This window comes from Aphelocoma coerulescens, chromosome 6 (genome assembly GCF_041296385.1).
Source record: "Aphelocoma coerulescens isolate FSJ_1873_10779 chromosome 6, UR_Acoe_1.0, whole genome shotgun sequence".
Taxonomy (NCBI): domain Eukaryota; kingdom Metazoa; phylum Chordata; class Aves; order Passeriformes; family Corvidae; genus Aphelocoma; species Aphelocoma coerulescens.
This window is the reverse complement of record NC_091020.1, coordinates 27,695,268-27,717,742: the sequence shown is the minus strand read 5'-3', so window position 1 is coordinate 27,717,742 and position 22,475 is coordinate 27,695,268. Positions and strand designations below refer to the sequence as shown.

The 22,475-nt window shown below is 39.4% G+C and overlaps 1 protein-coding gene across 8 annotated transcripts in view; it reads left to right on the top strand.

The window, feature by feature from the left end:
• GPAM (glycerol-3-phosphate acyltransferase, mitochondrial) overlaps nt 1–15,473 on the top strand; it is a 49,041-nt gene extending 33,568 nt beyond the window's left edge. For 7 of the 8 annotated variants that reach the window (XM_069020020.1, XM_069020019.1, XM_069020016.1 and 4 more), the window contains 13 exons: nt 49–148; nt 884–1,096; nt 1,472–1,585; nt 3,509–3,594; nt 4,532–4,647; nt 5,419–5,489; nt 6,621–6,885; nt 7,389–7,531; nt 8,874–8,951; nt 9,698–9,838; nt 10,583–10,772; nt 10,882–10,940; nt 12,110–15,473. In XM_069020020.1, coding sequence (XP_068876121.1) covers nt 49–148; nt 884–1,096; nt 1,472–1,585; nt 3,509–3,594; nt 4,532–4,647; nt 5,419–5,489; nt 6,621–6,885; nt 7,389–7,531; nt 8,874–8,951; nt 9,698–9,838; nt 10,583–10,772; nt 10,882–10,940; nt 12,110–12,226 — 1,693 coding nt within the window. In that variant the 3' untranslated portion in view covers nt 12,227–15,473. The remainder of the gene's footprint in view (nt 1–48; nt 149–883; nt 1,097–1,471; nt 1,586–3,508; nt 3,595–4,531; nt 4,648–5,418; nt 5,490–6,620; nt 6,886–7,388; nt 7,532–8,873; nt 8,952–9,697; nt 9,839–10,582; nt 10,773–10,881; nt 10,941–12,109) is intronic. The other variant, XM_069020015.1, reaches the window with a different exon arrangement.
• The last annotated feature ends 7,002 nt before the right edge of the window (nt 15,474–22,475 follow it).

Genomic DNA, 22,475 nt, shown 5'->3' with positions numbered 1-22,475 from the left:
TTTTCTGCAAACTGAAATCAGTGAGTATGATCCTTCTTTGGTGTGTAGCACGTTGATCCGCAAGCTGGGAGGATTTTTCATTCGACGGAAGCTGGATCAGAATCCTGATGGTCGTAAGGATTTCCTGTACAGAGCTTTGCTCTACGTGGTGTGTATTTCTTGTCTTTCTTTCTGTGGGTAGTGTTTCACTTGGGTGGCAAGTGGGAAAGTGAGTTTTATCACTCTGTATTTATTGCTTTAAATTTGTCTGAAATTTCATGATGCAAAAAGGGGATTTGTTTTTGTATGAAGTTTTGAATTGATAGTATAAAGAAAATTGCATGCTCAGCCCCTTTGAGGATGAGCAGATTTCCACCTTGCATAATCCTTATTAAAGAATGTGGAGTTAATACTCTCCGAGTTAACTTATGCTTGTTTCTCTGATGTCTTGTGTTGTGAGGAATCTCTACCCTGATTCAGTTAACACAGTGGAAGTCTCTGTTCATGATGGGTTGATGTAATCTTTTGTGCCATTCAGTGTAGTAGCTGTATTTACATCTTGGAAGATGGGGTGTTCTGGGGAACCAGAAGGAGAGATGAATGTAAATCAACTGCATCAACTGTTGTTAGAGATGCTTTTTGAACAAATGTCATTATACTGCTTGTATATTGATGCAAATTCAGTTGCAGATAGGTCTGGGTTTGTGTCAGGCGTTAATTAATTACTGGGTTTTTTTCCCACAAGTATTCATGCCGAGTCGTGATCTTCCAATGATTTTGAAAGGAAAGGTTTCTGACAATATATTTGAAATATAATAATATTTTATTAAATATATATAAATGCCAATATAATTAGACTTAATTTAAACTTATTTTTTCTCTTTTGCCATCTTTTTGTATTCAGCACATAGAAGAATTGTTGAGACAGCAGCAGTTTCTAGAAATATTCTTGGAAGGCACACGGTCTCGAAGTGGAAAGACATCTGGAGCTAGAGCAGGTCTTCTGTCCGTGGTGGTGGATGCTCTCTTCTCAAATGCTACTCCTGATGTCCTAATTATACCTGTGGGAATCTCCTATGATCGCATAATTGAAGGTCACTATAACAGTGAACAGCTGGTAAGAGCAATCAAATGACTTGTTTTGCCTGGGGGATTTTCTGCTTATGTGCAGGAAAATGTGTTACATAGTTAAATGTTATGCTAGTCCTCTGTCCCATGGACCTGGGGTTAGTGTTGAGGCATGAATCACAAAACCTCTCTGACAAGGAGTGCTGAGGCACAGGTGACACACTTCTAAATGCAAATTCATGACAAATAATATGTTCAAGGGGATATCTATGGAGGAAAATAGTTCTCTAGATGTACTTGAAGTTACAAAGTGTGTCAAAAGCTTCGGCCTTGCTTTGTCTGCTGTTGCATGCATTTTAATTTTAAACGTAACCTTCTAATTGCAAAGTGGGAAAAAAGCAAAACAACCACCTATGTTTTCTAGGGCAACCCTAAGAAGAATGAAAGTCTTTGGAGTATAGCTAGAGGAGTCTTCAGAATGCTGCGGAAGAATTATGGGTGTGTCAGAGTAGATTTTGCACAACCATTTTCCTTAAAAGTAAGTTTGGTATCTTGAAGGCCTTTTTGAAAGTTTGATGGTTTTGGTGTTTCAGTAGTGGGACACATTTATTAAGATTTTCTCTTTTGTGGGTTATGATCACTAGCATTATCTGCTGCCGTCCATTCTGGCAGAACAAAAGTATCCCTGTTTTTGATGAATGTGTGAGTCTTTGGACTCAGCTGATATAGTCTCAGAGTTGATATATTAGTTTTGAAATGGTCTGAGTATTCTTACTTGTGGTGTTCTTTGTTTAACAAGCAATCTTTAAAATGATCTTTATGCCTTGTATTAATTCTTTATGTTGTAGAGACATTTGAAGGAAGATGAATACTGTTTTCCAGTTTAAGTAATTTAATGACACACGCTATGGTTGAGGAAGGGCATTTATCTCGCTGGATTTTTAAAATTGCTAAGAAAATTAGTAGCTATAAAAGTGTCATGAGCAGTATATCATAAAAATCTGTATATTCTTTGAAAGTCATCATTCATTATTAGTTCACAGCTATTACCTACACTACTTCACCACATACTGATCTGTAGCTTCTCAGAGAATGGGGTCATGTGGCAGTATCTGCATTCACTTTAAATTTTCTCTGATCTCTTTGCAGAATCTGCTGGTACAGATTTCACTAATATGTATTCTGCCACAGTATACCTTATTTTTAGTGTAACTTTAATAAGATTAAGCACTGTAACAGCAACTTACTAGAACATTATTCAAATTAATTAGGTGTTCTTCTTTCTGCCCTACTTCTCTCAGAAAAAGCAGTAGGTTAGAGAGCTTTGGAGGGTTCAGTTACCACCGCATGAAATTATTGTGACCGGCTGCACTGCATAATAATTAGTGTAGTAGGGAAAGATACTAATTCACTTCCAAAGGAGAAGGCTTGGACTATTCTTGGGAGTTAGCAACTCTTCTTGGATCGGTGTAAGGAAAAGGAGGTTATCTGCCCTCTGAATCTAATGAAATGCTAATCACTCTATACCTTCCCAGCAGCTTCTGGCAGATCTCATTTATACCTGTGTTCCTTATTGTGCTCTAGAATGGTGATAAATTACATAAATCATTAGAGTGTGCCTTAGTTCAGATTTGCACAAGTGTAACTTTAGTTGTGTCACTGCAGGTTTTTCTAAAGCAGATGAGCTTTGAGGGTTAATTTGTCTGCAGTACTATGAGCACAGGCTTGGAAGCAGAAGAGTGTGTGAAAGAGGCTGTGAAAAGTCTTTTAAGCAGCTTTCCTGGGAGGGGACTGTTTTCCTGACCAGCAGGTTAAGTGGCTCGTTAGTTTCCCATTCTTTACAAAAACTGAGGGAACACAGTGTCCTGAAAACAGAATAATGTAAATTTTAACCTATAAGGAGAGGAGTTTGGCTTTAGAGAAATTTGGGATTCAGGAATTCCAAGCATGCAGTACCCTGCCTGCTTCCTGGGGGCTTTAGTTTGTGTCTTGAAACTGGAGTTTTGTACACTCGTGTTTACCCCTGGAGAAGTTCTCTATGCTGGCATTTGCAAGCAGTAATTACAGTCTCCACGTTGGTTTTGAATGGGTGCTAGGCTTTGCTCTCACTCATGTTAATGAGGCAGTTCTCATTAATTTAATCCTGGAGCAGCTCATCTCAAAGGAGTTGTTCACAGCAGGGTGCTGACAGGGGTTATGTGTTGTTTTCATTGCAAGTTTTTTCATGAAGTACAGATTCCTTGCTGTGGGAAGTCTGCTTTGTGCATAACATAAAGTCAAAAGTGAATAAGCTGTTGAAAACTTTTAATATCTCTGACCTTATTACTGCTTTTTTGGTGTGAGCTATTTTTGATCATGGTTTCATTTTTGAGTAATTGCCTTTTATCTGTAATAGCATTATCAATTGAATGCAAGAATAGGGTGGAAAAGGTACAAAAAATAACAAGTCTTTTTTTAACAGGAATATGTAAACAGCCAAAGCCAAAAACCTGTGCCTGCTCCTCTTTCTTTGGAACAAGCTTTGTTACCAGCTATACTTCCCTCAAGGTAGAGATTTTTTTTGGATGTTGTTGAAAGGCAGGACAGGTTGGGATTTGTTTGTTTGTCTTTTTAATGTTCTGCATTACATTCCAAGCAGAGCTTGAACTGCCCATGGATAATCTAATTGTTTATAGAAAAGTGCAAAACTTAGGCAATTACAACTATGCAATTTATTATAAGAGTTACATTCTTCCTGATGAGCTCTGTTTAAATAAATTCAAGGAGAGTTTTCAACTTTTTTTTTAAATTTTAGTGACTTCTGTTGGTTTGTTTATAAATTTTATGGAATAACTCAGGGAAAAAAAATACATGCTTAATGTAAGTGAAGGATTTTTTTAAACCTTACAAACATTTTGCAAGATTTTTGGAATAATTCCAAAGCAAATAGGACCTGGGAGTGAGTACTCCTTGTTTTCAAGGAGGTGACTGTCACTCAGAACTGAAAAACTGCTCAAGGGTTAGCTCTGCATTTGTTATATAAATACACATTTTAGTTGGTCTTTTCAGGACTTACACAAACCTGGTAGAGACAAAGTCAGTCCTGTACCTTTAGAAAGTTCTAAGTCCATACAAAAGACCATTTCTACTTTGTAGAGAGACTGGGCTCTGTCTTTTAGGTAGATTTGCTTATTCTACTGTTGTCTGTATTTGTTGAAGGAAAGCGAGCAGTTGGTATTGCAGCAAAGTTGTGAGTTGTGAGCCATAGAAAATGGTTGCAATTTTTCTTATGGTAGTCTTACTATGGATTGTTGTTTAGTGCAAAGAAATAATCTGGAAAAGTCGGTAGAGCTTTTTCCCTGATAACATTTTTCTGCCCTTACCAGACTATAATGGTATTTTGTGCTGTAGTCCAGTTAGTATATATATAAAAAATCAATTTAGATTATTTTACATTTTGATAAAAATCTAAACGTCATCTTGTCAATTTTTATTCTGTATTCAGACCCAACGATACCGTGGATGAAGGTGCAGAGGCCTCACTGCCCAACTCCAGGGATATCACCAGTGAACCCTTCAGAAGAGAGCTGATATCCAACTTGGCTGAGCACATTTTGTTCAGTAAGTGTTGAAGGGTATCACTACCACAGAATCATAGAGTGGTGTGGATAGGAAGGGACCTTAAAGATCATCTTGTTTCAACCCCCCTGGCATGGGCAGGGACACCTTCCACTGGCCCAGGTTGCTGTCAGCTGCCTGTTTTGTTTTGCTGACTGCATGAATTGTCTGCATGGTAATGTCATACTTCCTTAATTGTCTCCATTCAGGTGATCATCTCATGACTTACATGATCTTGACAATTCTCCATCCTTTGTCTTTCTCCTTCCTCTTCAAAGTTTAATAAACTCTTTGTCTGATCAAGAAGAAGATTTTTGTTCTGTTTGTTGGACTAGTACACTAAACTTTATGTACTCTGAAGTGCTTGATTGTCATATTGATACACTCATTTCTTACCTCTTCATGCAAGTAGTTATTGGAGTGTCTTAATGGCTTTATTTAAGGTCATACATGAACTCATCTAGCTGCATGGACCAGTGTTGCCAGGTTTTATAGGTTATGTGATATATGCTTCAGTCAGTAGCTCTGTAGCTTGTGGTACAAGAGATACACAGAAAGTAAGTATTTAAGCTTTATTTGGCCTTCTTACTGAATTTAATCTGATTACTTTAATATTGTTTCTTGATAGACATGATAGACTTTGTATTTCATTTGGTGGGTTCAGTTCCGTGCCCACATCACTGTTATTATTTTTTAAATAGTGGGTGCTCTTTCATTTGTAATGCTGTTCTGAGTGTCTCAGGGCCTTAACAAGTTTATCTTGTTCACCTCTAGCTGCTAACAAGTCCTGTGCTGTGATGTCTACCCACATTGTTGCCTGTTTGTTGCTGTACAGACACAGGGAGGTAAGGCTTCTGTGCTGCTTAAATAGCCAAACATTGCTTTGGCCTTGATAACTTATCAAAAAAAACCAGTATGGATTTTACTATTGTATTATACTGATAAAAGAAGAAAGATTAAAATTTAATTTAATTTTAAATTAAAGTGGATTTGAGGTAGTCTGAGTGCTGATATTTTAGTTAGCAGTGGGTGCTTGAACACAAGCATTGATATTGATGGGATGATAATAAATGCTTATGTGGAAATAGATCTTTGTAATTCAAAATGTTATGCCTTTCTAAAAGATTACATGGGTTTCATTTATTGTGTTAGGATTGTTTTTTAGATCTCAAAACACATTCACTATTGAATACTCTAGAAACTGTTCCATTAATTTCCAAATTGATTTTGCTGTTCCTCAGTACTAAAATATTTTATCACAATGGCAGAATGATACTAATGTTTACCTGAAGTCTTGTGCATGAGACTTGGAAGGAATTTTTTTCTCCTACAAGTTTGTTTTGCATTTTTTCTAAAATTCCTTCTCCTTCTAATCTGAAGCTTTTATTGCATGCAAGTTGAGAATAAATGGAAAAATATTGGTCAGTTGTATAATCCTGCTTGTGGAGGAAGTGTCACCGTTCTCTTCAGTCCAGTCTTTCCAATTTCCTAAAATAGTGGAATCAAAGAAGCATTTTACAATGTGATCTGAATCCATCTTGACAGAAAACAAGAAAAGGAGGTTCCTGAGGAAAGGCTTTTCCTCATGTTCCACACCAATTGTTCAGTTCTGTTAAGTGCAATGTTCCCATCTAATTGATCATTCACTTTATAGCATAGGTAACAGAAATGTGGTACCTCTGGCATGGTCTTGAGGTATTCAAGTCTCTGCAGGCTGTGAAATAAATCAAGAAGCAAACAAAAATCTTGCATCCCCAAATAGTTGCATGGCTGTAAAATATGATTGCATGTAATTCAAAACATGTGGAACTACTCATCAAAACCTCAGTGAAAATCAGTTTTTCTGCTATGACTGTTGTGCTTGGGGTTGTTGATAGTTAGTGTATTGTGTTTGATGTATACCTGATTATGTAGTTTACTGGTAGTCTCCTATGCAGAAAAATTGTTTAACTTTGTGATTCTGTGTTTATTTCTAGGGAACTGATCTTTCCAGGCTGGTGGAAGATTTCTTCTCCATGAAGGAGGAGGTCCTAGCCCGTGACTTTGACTTGGGATTTTCAGGGAACTCGGATGATGTTGTCATGCATGCCATCCACTTGTTGGGGAACTGTGTAAATATCACAAACACGAGCAGAAACAATGAGTTCTTCATCACTCCCAGCATCACAATACCTGCTGTCTTTGAACTCAACTTCTACAGCAATGGAATACTTCATGTATTCATTAAAGAGGCTGTTATTGGTATGTTTTGGGGTTTATCAAGAAAAGACTTTCTTGTAACCCTCAAAGTCAAAGTATCTGCACAGAAAACCTCATCAGCTTCTTGTGTTATTTACTTTAATATATTTTTTCACTTCCTGTTTCAGCCCATGTTTACCTTAACAAACAATTTTAAAGCAAACTTATATTTTGTTTGTGGAACGTTTCCATTCTTTTTTCCCCTTATCCTTTATCTTTCTTGGAAGTATTTGTGTACTGGTCACTGCCATAGGCAAAGCACTATCAGAGGTCTGTGCCAACATGGCAAAACCTGTGCTTTGATGAGCAGTATTTTAATGAGATTTTGTTTTGATCTGACATTACTGGACACAAAATAGTGGTGAATTCTGTCTTTATTCTTGAGTGGCATGTGTAATATTTGACTGCTTTTAGCCCCAGAAGTAGACAAACCAGAAGTTTGGTGTTTTATTTGCCATAAAGCTCTTTGGAAAATTAAACTTTGCCTGTGTTTGTTCCTGCTCCAGCCTGCAGCCTTCACGCGATTCAGAGCAGGAGGTACAGAAATGGTACCAGTGGTGCTTCTCCCAGTTTGATCAGTCAAGAACACCTGGTCCGAAAAGCTGCCAGCTTGTGCTACTTGCTTTCTAATGAATTCACTGTATCTTTGGTAAGTAATTGCATTAATTGCCCAGTTTTTTTCCTGCTTGTTCCTTAAAAATTACAGGACGCTTTCTGCAAGTGTCCCAGCTCTGATCTGTTCACTGCCAGTGCAGTCTGAGGGTGGTGGGTACCAATGGATATCACACACTGAGTGCCCCCTGCTGCTCCTGCAGGTGCTGAAGTGGGCAATGCTGGGCTGGAGCTGGAATATTTCTGCTGTGCTTTAGGCCTTTCCTGAGAAAGGCAGCATTAAGGAGCCCACCTCGAGTTGTGGGAAGCTGAGAGAACAGCTTCTCTAATGTATTTTGTGTCACTCATGTAATTGGATTATCACAGCTGTATTTGCATTCTGCCCAAACTATTTATTTTATGGGGTATTTTAACCTAAAGAAGCAAAAGTCTTTGTGAGTACCCAGCTACTATGAGTATGCACAGATGATTGAAATTATGTTGGGAAGCAAGGCTCCATATTCTAAAGATATCCCTTATTTGCATAGGAGTGCAGTACTCATTGTGCCACACCTAGTACTTAGTAGCAGTTTTAAACATGGCTTGACTTCAGTTTTTGTTGTGTTAGAAAACACTGACAAGAGCTGATGTTACCTTATTTTTCAGACACTGCATACTTTCAATTTTAAGTGCTGGATGTTCTTTTCTCTTATGTGTAGAAGTTAATTAAAGTTCTAGAGATTCTTGAATTAGTTTTTAAATTTGTACTCATATTTGGCTGGTGCATTTTTACGGATGCATAAACCAAATTTAATATTTTTGTCTGGGCAGTAATGTTAGCTCATATAGTGGAGTTCTTTAGTACTATTATCCTTCTGTTTTCAGAGTTAGTAATAGATGATTATTTTTTTAACTAAGAAAATATTTCCTAAATGGTAATGAATAATGTAAAAGAGGTTGTTTTTGTTTATTCAGTTTCAAAACACATAAGAGAATTTCTTGAAAGTGTAGTTTCCTTTAAGTTCCAAATAGGTCACTGTTACGAGTTTCAATAATTTTAATTTTATGATTATTTTATTCCAGAATTGTTAACAAACTAAAATTTGGTTAGAGGCTGTTAAAAGGGGAGAATATTTTATGTGGCTTTCTACCAGTGGTAATGCATTTCGGAAAAATCTTGGACATGTTTTAAATATCCTATTTCACTATAATTTTTTTTAATGTCTGCCAGGGTAAACACAAGAGTGGTGCATTGGGATTATGCTGATAAAAGTTTAACAACTTGCATAAAAGGAATAATACTGCTATATCTAAAAGGCTCATACTGAACAGGGAATGATGTTGCTATAATGGGTGTAATGGATGTGATTTTTTCATTGCATTCCTTTTATGTTGTGCAGCCTTGCCAGGTGATCTACCAAGTTTGCCATGAATCTGTGGAAAGGCTGATCCAGTATGGCATTCTTCTGGTGGCTGAGGTAAAATGGCAGAGATGCTGTAGGAGTTCTGTACTGTATGAGTAGTTCATGCTCCTTAGTTGTGAGACTTGTTCTAAATATATACTGAAAGCTTGTAACAACGTGCCCAGGACTGAGACTGCTTCATTCCTCTATGCATAGGGTACAGTCAGCCTGTGATGCTTCATGACTCTGTATATAATTTCATTTTACCAATAAGGCCACTTAGGAAGACAAGTATTTTTGTATTGTCTTGAAACTTGGGATTTATTTTATTTTTGAAGCCCTTTCAAACGTAGCATAGCTACATGGATTTTTACTTTCTGCTATACAGGAGTCAGGAGTCCAGACCTTTTGTCATTCATTAATTCCTTTGCATTGATCTCAGAATTACTGTAAAACTCCCCAGCTTGCAGTTTTGGGGCTGCAGGGGAGTCACTGTGTGGTGCAGTTTGCCAGAGGTGTGCAGTGCAAGGAAGACCTTAGGAGCAGAGGCAGCTGATTCTGCATATCTTTGCTTCATATACTTCTTTTTGTGCATGCTAAACAAACCTTGTCACCCAGGAGGAACCAAGGAAAAAAGTCTTTTTCACCAAATGTCTCTTTTCTCTCCGTTTCTCAATGCTTTCTATAATTGAGTCTCACCTGCTTCCATTAAATACTGGTTAATAAATGCATTGATAAGTCAGATGAGATTATAAAATAAACCTATTGCTTGCCTGGATTTGAAGTTGTACCTATTTACCACCTTGTCTTTGAAATTTAAGCAGGATGATCAGGAGGATGTTAGCCCCAGTCTTACAGAACATCAGTGGAATAAAAAACTCCCTGAGCCGTTATCTTGGAGAAGTGACGAGGAAGATGAAGACAGTGATTTTGGAGAGGAACAGAGAGATTGCTACCTGAAGGTAATATTTTCCTTAGGCTAATAATGTTAAACCCTCTTGTGAGAGATACAAATTGCTTTTTCAGAACAGGTACTGGTATTTTTTTTTTGTTTGGGTATTTTTCTTGGTTTGCAATCTTAGTTTGTAGTATTTTTGTACAGTCCATAAAATACCTTTGTCTGCTTCCCATGAGGAAAACAGCTGAAGAAATATCAAATAATCTTTACAGGGAAGAGCAATGGTTAGGGTCCTGAAAACTGATAAAGACTCAAGTATCTTGGTTTTATTCTTAACATGCACTCTGAAAGGGGCACATCTGACTTTATATTCAGCCTATATTTCACTTCATAGGTTGCTGATGTTGATTTTAGATACTTTACTAGTTTTCTCAGAGCTTACACAAACACTCTGTAGGATACTTGTTAACACTTGAAAACTTCTGTCCAGCTCTGTGAATGTAGGGCAGCCCTTCTGCTGGCTGCAGAACAGCATGATGTCTTTAATTTTATTTTGGAAAAATAGTATAATACCATGGAGGAGGAAAAAATAGCACTGGTCTGTGAAGTTGAGTGCCTGTTTTGTCCCTCATGATAAACCTCTTTTCTTGTTATGCTCTCATATTGTGCTGTGCCACCACACTTGTTTTTGTACAAGTTTTTGAGCTTTTGTTTTTCTTTTGGATGCTGTTTTGCCATGTTCTGCCTTGCAGGTCATTTCTGGTTTCCACTGGTCTCTGTGACTGAACTTTTTGTTGCCTTTTCTTAGGTTAGCCAGTCTCAAGAGCACCAGCAGTACATCACTTTCCTGCAGAGGTTACTGGCACCTTTACTGGAAGCATACAGCTCTGCTGTCATCTTTGTGCACAATTTTAGTGGTCCTGTTTTTGAATCTGAATATATTCAGAAGCTACACAGGCACTTAATAAACAGGACAGAGAGGAATGTTGCTGTGTATGGTATGTTGAACTGGTTTTGGAACTGGGTTTGATTCATTCCGTTCTTTCTACCACACGGTAGCCCCAATTGAACTGCAGTTTGTTTATCTCTGGGTTTTCTTTCTTGCAGCTGAGAGTGCTACCTACAGTCATGTGAAAAATGCAGTGAAAGTCTTCAAGGAAATTGGAGTAAGTGTTTGGTGCTCAAATCTGGTGACTGTTAAGTTTTGTTTCAATAATGAGCACAATTTGGACATTTCAATGAATCTATTCAGTGTCAGTTTAAAATCAGTGAATGTATCTGCAGAAATGTATTGTGGGTTTGGAGCATTTTGGTTTCCTTCAGGCTGAGGGCTGTAAAAGAGAGCACAAGCTGTAGAACAGGGCACTTCTTGCCCCTGGGAAGGCCTGTCTGGATAGCTGGGTGACTAGACGTTTTTATTCACAGCAAATGGAGTTCCTCTGTTTTACTCCGTGTCCCTATTGGACAATATTGAAAGGCTGAGAGCATGTTCTGTGCTCAGTAACAGCTAAATTTAATTTTGAAGTCTACCTAAATCTTTAAAAGGCATTAGTTACTGAATTTTGGCTTAGCAGTGACTGATGCTCCAGAAGAACCATCCTTATACACCTTCAGTGCTCACCATGAGGATGCAGGTGTTCTTTAAGATAAACACTCAATTTTGTACTTTACCACCAGTATTTTAAATCACCCATGTAGATGTTGCAAGTGAAGTGTTTTTCTTTCATCAGAATGGCATGGCTTCCTGAATGCCAGATAAGATATAGCATTATAATTTTGAAAGTTTTGACATTTAGGCAAAATGTTGCTAGATATGAGTTTTGAAGTCTTTGCCTTTAAATTCTGATATATTGAATAATCCAAAATAGTTGGCCTAGTAAAGTTATCTTCCTGTAGACTCTTAATAGCTCTGAGGAAAGCACATTTTGAAGCCATCATTTCCCAACAGCAGGATAAACTAGCATGAAAAGTAGAGCTAGATAATGTCTGCTGAGCATCTATTGTAGCATAGCATATGAGTTCTTTTTTTTAAAGTGCTTACACTTTTGTAAGTGCCTTTGATTGCTTGTTTTATCCTTCACTGTTGAGTTTTGGCTGTTTATCACGCACTGTACTTATTTCTCAATTTCTTTTCTTCCATAACCCTTGAAGGGCTTCAACACTTGAGTGAATTCTAGTAACACCTAAAGGCATTGCCATCTAAGCCTTCAAGAAATGAAAAGAAAAAATCTTGTAAACGAGGGAAAACTTAGTATAGACCGTAACATTTTAATCTCAGAAGAAAGGAGATTCCTGTAACATGCTGATGCTTACATGTGTTCATGCTGTGCTTTAGGTTTTCAAGCAGACTAAGCAAAGGAAAGACATCATTTTGGAACTCAGCACTACATTCCTACCTCAGCGCAATAGGCAGAAACTACTGGAATTCGTCATGAGCTTCATGGTATTATAGACCACACATTGCACCTTTGTCCAGGGACACGAGGACAGCTTTTGAGACTGTGGCAAAGCCTGGGGACATTAGCAAATCCTTCAAAGTGTAAGGTGCCACTGTCTGGGTAAGGCCTTCTCTGACTTGAACTACTGGAAGACAAGTGCCTTCTTATGTGTGCATTTATGGGTTTCTTACAGTCCCAGTCTTGTTGTAATACAGTGATACTCAGATGACACTTTGGATACAAGTAATTAAACATGTTGCAAAAAAAAGATAAATTATTAGAATTAGATGTAAAAAAAGAGTGACTTTTATCAGTGTTACATTTTAAATGAACTTTTAAAGACTGTAACAGATGCACAAATACACAAATTGGTGTTCTGTAGCTAACCCTGAGATCTTGAGTTTAGTGGCAACACAGCTTATGGCTTAACCAAGTAACTTTCATTCCAATTCAGTTTTATTGTTTTAAATAAATGGTTTAAAAATTTTGCTTAGGCAGGCTATATACTTCATGGATAAAGCCATAGTTTTTCATAAATATTAACATAAATGCCAAAATTCTAATGAAAATTACAGGTACAGACATCTGAGGATAACGATCATGTAGCAGGTGATTGTGAGAAATGTCAGCAGGCACACCTTGCACTATTAAAACTGTGTAGTGCAGTGGTAAATTGCACTAATCACTGCTGTCAGGAAGAATGTGAGAGTAGTGTTCTTGTTTTTATTATGGCATCTGTCATTCAGCCAGATGAAAGTCAGGTGACAGTTGCCTGAATGTGAATATCTTGTAAAATCTTAGATTATTATTTAATTGAAAAAAGAATACCTATTAAGTTCAGGGGGGGAGTGTTTTCTTTTGTTTTTTTAATTAATAGGATGTCAGATTTTTTTTAAGTGGAGTAAAGGCTTGATTTGGCAAAATAGGTTTTAATTTTGGCCCTAAAAATTTCAGCAATAACTTTGTCAGTTCAGCTTTGTCAGTTCTTTGGAAACAAGTGTTCATATTGTATTCTGTTGTTGAGCAGACCTAAATTGGCATGAAGTAGTACCTCTAGAAACACAGAAATATAAACAATGTACTTTTGACTGTGATCTAACTGACAAAAAAAATTAATTCATAGGCAAAACTGAATGACAAATAATTTCTGCCCTAGGAAACAGGACTCTGATGTTGCAATTTGATCCTTTTGCATGGAGAACTTGAACTGCAGATTTCATCTTCTCTTCATGTGAGGGCAGTTTAGATTGCAACCTGTAGTCCTGTATTTTAGTACAGCTGATTTAGCTGAAGCAATAACTTGGTGGAATGTGAAGCTGGTTTGCTTGTGAAATGTGTTTTCCCTCCTTTATGCCTTCTAGATGAGGGAAATTAAGCATTTCCTTTGCTGCATTGCTTTGCTTGATTCTCACATCCTGGCCTTTTGAGCAGAAAATCTCCCAAACTTCATCATGTAATCTTTGTTGCTTAGCACAAACATGGAAAAGCATACTTGAATCCCAGCACTTGCACTGTTATGCCAGCACAAAACTGATGCACACAATTAGAGTTTGTGGCCAAGGAGCTTGCATTTGTACTGCACATTTGTCAACAAAAATATTTCTGTAAATTTTTTTATTAAATGCTATTAATATTTGAAACCTGCAGTTTATAGTTTATTAGCATTCTACTGTTAGCACTGTGAGATGCATGTGTTTTGTCACTAAACCAGGTGCTCTACAACACTTAAAGAATTTCTGAACCAAAGCTACATTAATATGGATAAACACTGACCCTAGAGTCACTTGTGTTCTTATGTCCTGCTGTCTCAGCAGGACAGTGACTACATCACACATAGTTTATTTTGTGAAGGCTACCAGCTGTTTAGAAAACAGTTTCATCTCATACTCACTGATGTGCACTGTTTGTCCACCTGATGAATTCTCCATACAATGTTTGTTGCTGATGGCTTCCATTTAATATCAAGAAAGTCTAGGTGCTTCTGAATAATGAGCTCTCATAGTTTACTGCACTTCAGTAAATCTGAAGTGTACTAACAGCAAAGATTATACATAAATTTTTTTTTTAAAATGAAGCAATATGAAGCAAACAAAACTTGAGTCATTTTATTAAGAATGTTTTGCCAACTGAGGTATTAGTTACCATAAAACCCAGGAGTGCTGTGGTCACTGGAGTGTTCTGGCTAGGTGTTGCAACTAAAGTAATTTATGGCTTACATTAAAAAAAAAAATTAAAAATCTAAATCTGGTTAACATAAATCAATGAGTGGGTAATAATGCATGTGAATACACATTAATGAATACTTACATATGCAGGGGGAGGGGGCACCTCTAAAACTGTCTTGGTTTTGTATGAAAAAATAACCTGCATGTGAGAGATTGGTACTATGAATCATATGCCACTGGAAGCCTTTGCATTCTGCAGCAAGTGTGTATGTATATGTGTATATATGCTAGTGTGTATGTTCTGACACACATCTATGCTTTCCCCTGAAATTAAAGCACAGAATGTAAAATTATCAGGCTGTAACAGTCAAAAAAACTAAAACCAACACTTGCACTGTATTTACACCTTCAGTGTCTTCTGATCTTATTAACTTCTCATGTTTCTTTTGCTGTTAGAATTCCAGGTCGAGTTGATTTCAGTAAAGTTAAACCAGTAAAGGAGGAAGGACTGGCCCTGAATTACCACAACTGTATTTTAAGACTTTATAAAGACTTTCATGAGCCTTGTCATTCTTGTGAGCATAATACTCAGGTGTGCAAATCTTTCTGGGCCAGTGTCTTTCATGCTATGAGGAACTTAACCTTTCCATGCACATCCTGTAGATGTCCCGTTTTTAGGGTGGTGATAAATGGAGGATTGCACTCCCCATGCGGCTGCAGTGATCCACGTCCTCACTGCCCCTAGTCCTGACTTTGTACTGACCCTGACAGTGTCGGGGCTAACCTGCCTGCTCTGGGCAGCACAGGGCTGTACTCACCATCTCTGAGCAGCAACCACAGACACACACTTGCATTCAACTGCCTACCTGCCCCTCAGAGAAGTGCCCCTAGCACCACCTGGAAGAAGATTGAGCTGGGAGGTGATGTAAAGATACTGTTGGTTTTGTGTTCCTGAGCTAATGAGCTTGGAACTGCTGGTTGGAGAATGTTACTGTGTTTTACCTGTTATGTGTAATGCGTGTCTGTTGTAGAAGCACAGAGGTGTACTGGAGTCATTTTAATAAATGAAACTGTTTGCTAATATGACATTTAACAAGCTCTTCTAGTGTTATTTTGATTGTTGTTGTTGTTGTGTTTTTTTAGTAACTTGCTAAGAGAATTCATTCAATAACTTCGTCCCACTGCAGGTAGTTTCTGAAATTAAAGCATTAAAGTCTTCTGTTGTAGATGTATCTCTACCAGTGTATGTGCTGCAGCAGAGGCACTTAAAAAGCAGGTTGAGGTGACATCCCAACTCCTGAGCCACTGTTTTGCTGCAAAGTGGAAGTGCCATTTTTCCTCTGTGTTCCCCATCCCCATGTACATGAAGTTCTTTTGCAGTTTCTCTCTCTCATGGGTGTGTGTGTCATTCAGGAGCCTGGGATGGCTCTGATGCTGCAGACTTCCCTTCTTGTGGTGATTTCAAGCTGACCTGGAGTCCAGTAAGCACCCGTCAGCAATTGTGACAGCATCTGGCAAATGTGAATTAATTAGAATGGGGCTTTAATATGATAAAACCTGCATAGATGATCATTACCTAAATTGAGAAGGAGGGATGCTGATTCACTCTTCAGGAAAAAAAGTTATAATCAGCTGATTCTTTAAGAGGCCTCTAGCAATGTTCACATGCAAGCAAGGCTCAATTAATTGACAACTCTAGGCTGAAGCAGGAAACTTAGAATTCAATTATTGTCAATAGCTTGAATTAAACCCAATTCTTGTTGGTGATGACCTTATATGTTATTTCTGTAAATGTCTTCCTATTTCTCAGTCTTTTGAAATCCCAAATGTCAGATAAAACACTTATCTCTAGTTTTTGCTTAATTCAGTTTTTATATAATAAAAGTTTGTCAGGCTTATTTAGAAGGATCATTGCTTTGAGGTCTCTTCTTTGTTCTCTCATGGTACATCGTGTTTTCAGTAGCTCTGTGTTTTGAAGGTAAGATCCACATTGATCTGAGTTGCTGCTTGAAACATTTTCTTTTCAGTCTTTATTTATAGATGTTCCTTGTGTTTTTCAGTGCTGGGTGAGAATTATTGTCCTTATTTATTCTCCTGTAAGTTGGCCAACCTGTTAATGTAATTATCCAAAAGGTATTATCATAGTTGAGGTTATTTTTAGAATAAGGGACTTTCTGTCTTTTCTGAAGAAACATGTAGGAAATGTTCATCACCGTGTGTTGTGCCAGAGTTCAGGCCTGAGAAACCATAAATCCCCAAAAAGACTTTCAGCTTTCATCTGTCATAAAGCATTCACAGTTACAGAAACAAGAGCTATTTAATTAATTACTGAGTAACTATTAGTTATACGAATCTATGTACATGTAATTATTCAATGCAAAATTTCAGTAAAAGATACAAAGTATAATTGCAATGAGTAATTTGCATGAAAAGGTTGTTCTCCAGCACAGTAATAATATTGGTTGTTAAACTGATAGTATTTGCAATGTCTGGGTCTCAAATGTTTTCCAGAGCCACAGTCCCTGAGAGGTGAGGAAATGCAGATAGGAGATCAGTTTGTGTAAATTAGGCCCAAAAGTTCACTGAACCCATGCACGGCTTTAGACATGTGTCACTTCTCATGCTGTTTTCTATTTTCATTTGGGAGTAGTTTGAGGAAAACTGTGTGTACAGGTATAAAGTGGTTTTTCTTCCTCTCATTGAAACACAAGCCACAGTCAGAATGAAAGAATTTTGGAGTCGAAGGATTACTATTAGAACTGGACACGATTCTCCATCTAGTTTGAGTCTTGTCTGTTCAGTATCTTCATTAGTGGCCTAAAGTGGGGAACAGAAAAGAGATTGCATTTCACATTTGTAGGTACCAAGATCTAGGAGAGCCAGGTAGTCCAGTGGGGGTCATCATGACCCCAGTGGTAATGACACATTTTTGAAAGATCTGAAGGCAAAAAGAAGAAAGCAGTTCCAACCAGGGAAGTACAGTGTATTACATCTGAGAGACCAACTGATGTACAGGCAGGAGAGGATGTACACAGGAGAGGAAATAAACCAGCTGTGTAGCAATTCTTGGGAGAAAACTCCCAATTTACTGGCAGACCACAAGCAGAATGTGGCTCAGAAGGGTCCTGCTGCTGTGGAAAGGGCAGGTGTCATGTAATGATACCCTTACTCCTGCACATGAATGACAAACACAGGGGAAAACTTTCCAGTCCATGAGGTCTCAGCTGGGATACCGTGGCCTGTTTGAGGAGTTCTGTTTGAAGGATGCTGCGGGCAAGGTGGAAGGGAAAAATAAAAGGCTTCCCCTCAGCTCCCTGCATGGAGAAGAATCTGGGTTATTCCTTGGCTATGGGAGTACCTATGGGATAAAAGTAGTGAATTTAGTCTTCAGTTGCAGTGGAAAAAAAACAGGGTAGATAATGTAAAATCTTTTTTACTGTGAGCAAAGAGAAGTGCTTAGATAGATGGCCTGGGAGGGCTAATGTTTCCTTTCCTGGGGAACACTGGGTTCCTGTCCCTGTTGGTTGGACCTAGCTGTGTGGTGGTGAGCAGAACAGACAAGTGAAACTCTGCCTTCTGGGCATCTTTCCTGGGCAAAGTGGGAATGTGTTTGTACAGAAACAGCTGGGTCTGGCTGCTTTGGCTGGTGGTCTGGCTGATTCTGTGTTTGAGATCAGGAGCAGCTGTAGTATGAATTATACTTCTTGTTCCTGTAGTCCTGTAATCCTGAGGAGTAAAATGTATGAGGGCTTTATTAAGGTTGTTCTGTAAAAATGTTTGCTTAGTGTCTCTGTTGGTCGAAAACCAGATGGAGTGCCAGCAGGGAGCAGGAAAGGACTGGGGAATCACTGTGGCTCTGCATTGTCTTATTGTGTTGTGTGAGCATTTTCATAGAGAGAGGTGTAGGAGTCTCCTACTTTTGCCAGTAGTAAAATCCCTGGTGACTGGAAAAGGGGTGAGGAATCCTGCCCCTGGCATTTTCATCTTCCAGAGGGTTCCTGGCAGATAACAATAATAAATTACAAATTAACCCTGTAATCTGTTAACAGTTTACAGTTTAACTCTGGCACTGCTCTGGAAATACTGAAAGCCAAGTGATATTTCCTGAGCTTCGGGTTTACTGCTGGCTTGATTGTAGTATTATCTCAGGAGTTCAGGTTCCAGTGATTGTATCTTCCCAAAGAAAACAACATTTATAAATGGCACAGAATTGACAATGGCACTACTTTAATGCATTTTTGTTGGAAGAGTTTCCAGGATCCCCCCAAAAGTACTTAAGCAGCCTCTTTCAGAGAGCTCTGTGCTGTGTGAGGGCTGCTGTGTGATTGGTACCTGGGATGGCTTGTTATCTCCTGACTGTAGCGTGTCTGTAAAACCAGTGTCACACCTTTGACTTGGTGTCCCTCTTTGGACGAGGCTGAGGGATTGGTTTTGTTCCCCAGTTAAACATTTTGCATAGCTATGTAAAGTTTCAGGGGCTCACCTTATGACCATGCTAATGTATGTTTTTTTTTTTAATTTAGCTGAAGCCTAATTTTAGCCATGGTGTTCAGCTCTTTTTAAATCAGGTTTCCTCTTGTCTCTGCAAGATGGAGAAGGCAAATTAAACTACTACCTGTTGGAAGGCAGTAAAAGGCTTTTTCTGTGTTGATATTTCCCCTTTGTTAAACTAAAGTATTGTAGTTCAGCACCTTTGCCTGCAAGTCTCTCCCTTTGTCTTGCTGGCTGGCTGGCCATTTATAGCCTCCAGTTTCCTTAGTTTATCCTTGAAAAAATGTTTTTTAATCCCCCAAAAGAAACCATTGCATGTAATAAAATGAATATTCCCTTTTCTAGGAGAGGAGGAAGTTTAGACACGTTTTGTGTTTACATTTTTGCAGTAGTTAGATATAATGTGAATTACTTTTGGTACTGGGCTTTAAAACTCCTGCATTCTTCCCTCAAAACTGCAGAATCTGTCCCTTTTACCCCAAAATGTTTCTTTTTGTCCAAGAGCCTAGGAAAACTGGTTTAGGTATTAGGAGAATTCTATCCTAATGTAATCATTAACCTAAGTTGTAGTTTACAGAAGTCTGAAGCAAAGAAGCGTAGACATATTAGAAGCTGGTATTTCTGGATATATTCCAGAGAGCTGGGAGAGCACACCAGGGCAGGAGGTTGTGTGTGTGTTTTTGTCTTTTAATTGGTTTATAAGAAGTTATCCCTTTGTCGATGCAGAAGCAGTAAAAATAAAAAATGTTGGAATCAGTGACACATGTAGTTAATTTTCTGAACTAAGTAACTTAAGTACAAATTGGTTATTAATAATTCAAAGCAAAATGCTAGATAAGAAATTGGAGCAGCTTGTCTATAATTTTCAACCATTAAAAGATTAGTCTGAGCATGGCAGTCCAAGGCTCCCTTATCTCTTATTAAAGCCTCACTTCTTCATTTATTAAAGAATCAGATCTAAACGATGCAGCAGGCCTGAGAGGTTGCTGCTGCAGTAGCCTGGTGCATCCTGCCCTGCTGCAGACTCAGCAAAGCTGGAAGGTGGGTTTGTGCAGGAAATTTTGGGTATGCAGGACCTCCTGGAGATAACTGGCACAGTGAGACTCCTGCTCCAACTAGCTCAGGGTGATTTTCTTCTTCAGTACAGTCTCTCACTTTCTTCAGTTCCCCCTGTTCTTGCTCTCTGACTACAGCAATGTCCTCTGCCTGCCCTGGTATAGTGATTTCTGTCTCCCAACTCATTCTCACACAAGCGCTTAACCTGGAGTCTGCCTGTTCCCTGCTGTGTAAACAACATAAGGGGTTCTGTTTAAATTGCCTGAGAAAACATTCTTCCCCCACCGTCTGCCTGCTTTAGCGTTCTGGCTGTACTCGTACGAATTGTATCTGAGATATATCACAGCTACAATAAAATTAAATGAAACCAGACTTTCCAAAGGAGATATGTAGTTGCCACTTTCATCCATGGCCAGAAAAAAATCCTGATGGCTGTAAAACAGGGGACTAAGGACTTTGCTCCCAGCATTTTTTTTAAACTTTTTTCTCTAGAGAAGTGTTGTTATTTTGCTCATAGAAAAACACAGACGAGCCCAGCTCCATCCCCAGTGTGTCCAGCAGATGGTGGTGGAGTTTCATCTACAGCTGCGATTCCCATTGAGGGACTGGGCACCACCATTCCCAAACCTCAGCCCCCGGCCTGTCCCTTAGAAACAAAACACCACTTCCTGGGCAGCCAGCTGGGCAGACATAGGAAGCACTTCATTTGGAGTTGGTTTTATCCGTTGCTGTGATTGATTTTTATAGTTGCAGGAGTCAGGCAGTGTTTGACACCTGACACAACCACCACCACCTTGAAGGACCATGTGGGTTTACTCATCTTCAAGTGAAAATGTGCATCAGGAGAGAAGCTCTTCACTCATCTTCTTCCTGCACTCTCTGGTCCAGACAGGCATTTTTAGAAACTATTGCTCCAAGACCTGACCAGAGCATGGCTCAAGTTTGGAAGTGTCCCAGATGCAAGGCCAGAGTTCTGGGTCGAAGATCTGTATCAGACCCCCTCCCCCTGCCCCATGTAAACCAACGGGGCAGGTTTTATAGCTTTGAGAGGCAGAGAATTGGATCTTCTGCATGGTAGGTGGAAAGGAGAGGGACTGGCAGGGCTGCCAGCTCAGCTTATCCCCTGTCCTGGGCTGATGTTATGAAGCCACTTTATTCCTTAACCATCCGCTCGATGCCCAAGGACGCTGTGCCTTTACTCTGGGGCTCGGCAGGGCTCGGCAGGGAGCGCGCCGGGAGCGCTGTGCTGCTCTTTGGGTTTCTTTTGTGTTCCAGCTAGCAGGAAAGGTTCTGTTGGTTTTTTTCTTGTTCTTTTTCCCCTTCCCTCCCCTTCCCTCCCCGCCTCCCTTCCCTCCTTGCCGGTCCAGGAAGCCTGCAGGGGTGGCCCCAGCGGGCCCGTGGGGTGGCCCTGGCTGGTCTGAGCCTGCATGTCTGTTCCCCCTTTGGGAATTTGTTGTATTTTGAGGGTTTTTTTTTTTCTGTTCTACCCTGTTTTGTTTGGTGTTAATAAACAGTTTGTTTTTTCCCACTTTCACTTGCTGTGACCCACTTGTCTTATTGGTGGAGGAAAAGGGGAGGCCCTTTTCCCTTTGGAGGAGACACTCACTCCAGAGTGTTTCCTCCTGAAATTTTGTCTCCAAAACCGAGACATCCCCCTTTAGATATAAACCTTCCTCTGATGCTGCAGGACAGCTCTAGGACTTTGTCTGAGTATTGGTACAAGGTGTTATCACAGTATCACATCATAAATATTCTGCAAAGCATTACAAGCACTAATTCAATTTTAAAATATTCTGCAGGCTTTTCCTTGTGAAGATAACCTTCTTGACCTCAAGTATCCCAGAAAGAAGTCATTAAAACACCAGTGAGCATGCTAATTCATCAGCACACAGAAGTTTTTTACTTAAAATCCTTCTGTTGGCCCCTCTAGTGCAAAGCAGGTTTGAACATGCCCTCAGTAAAAACTGAGGAGTCCACTGAGTTTAGGAAATCCTTCAGGGTAGGGGAGACAGTGCTGTTCACCACTGCACCGCTCGTGGGTGTGGGCTGGACAGGGAGATGACCGGGGCCCTGCTGAGCATCTTTGTCCCAGTGTCCAGGTGGCTTTGTGACCTCAGGAAAGGTCACTCATGTGCATGTCTTGACAAGAGTGTTGATCACAACAAATCCTGCTCTTTCCCCTTCCCTTTCCCTCCTCAGTTCCTCCCCAGTGCTGTGCCCCCTGTTCCAAGGCAGCTGGCTTGAGGTTTTGCTGGGAGCACAGCTGAATGAAACTCTGCACCTTCACCCCCTCCATCCCTTTTTCTTAAGGATTATTTTTCAGGCATACCGAAGTCCCAGCTCAGCTCCCTGCAAAGCACTGTTGGTCACTGTCAGCACGCTTATGGACAGAAACATGCTGGGGACAGAAACCAGGGGAGGAAAGCAAAGGCAAGATGGGCCCACATGTGCCCCACACTTCAATCAGAGTGTGCTGCCGAGGCACCGTGGTTGGGGAGCTTGGTCCAGTGATCCCTTGACTTGATACAGAACAGGGACAAGATCATTTAAA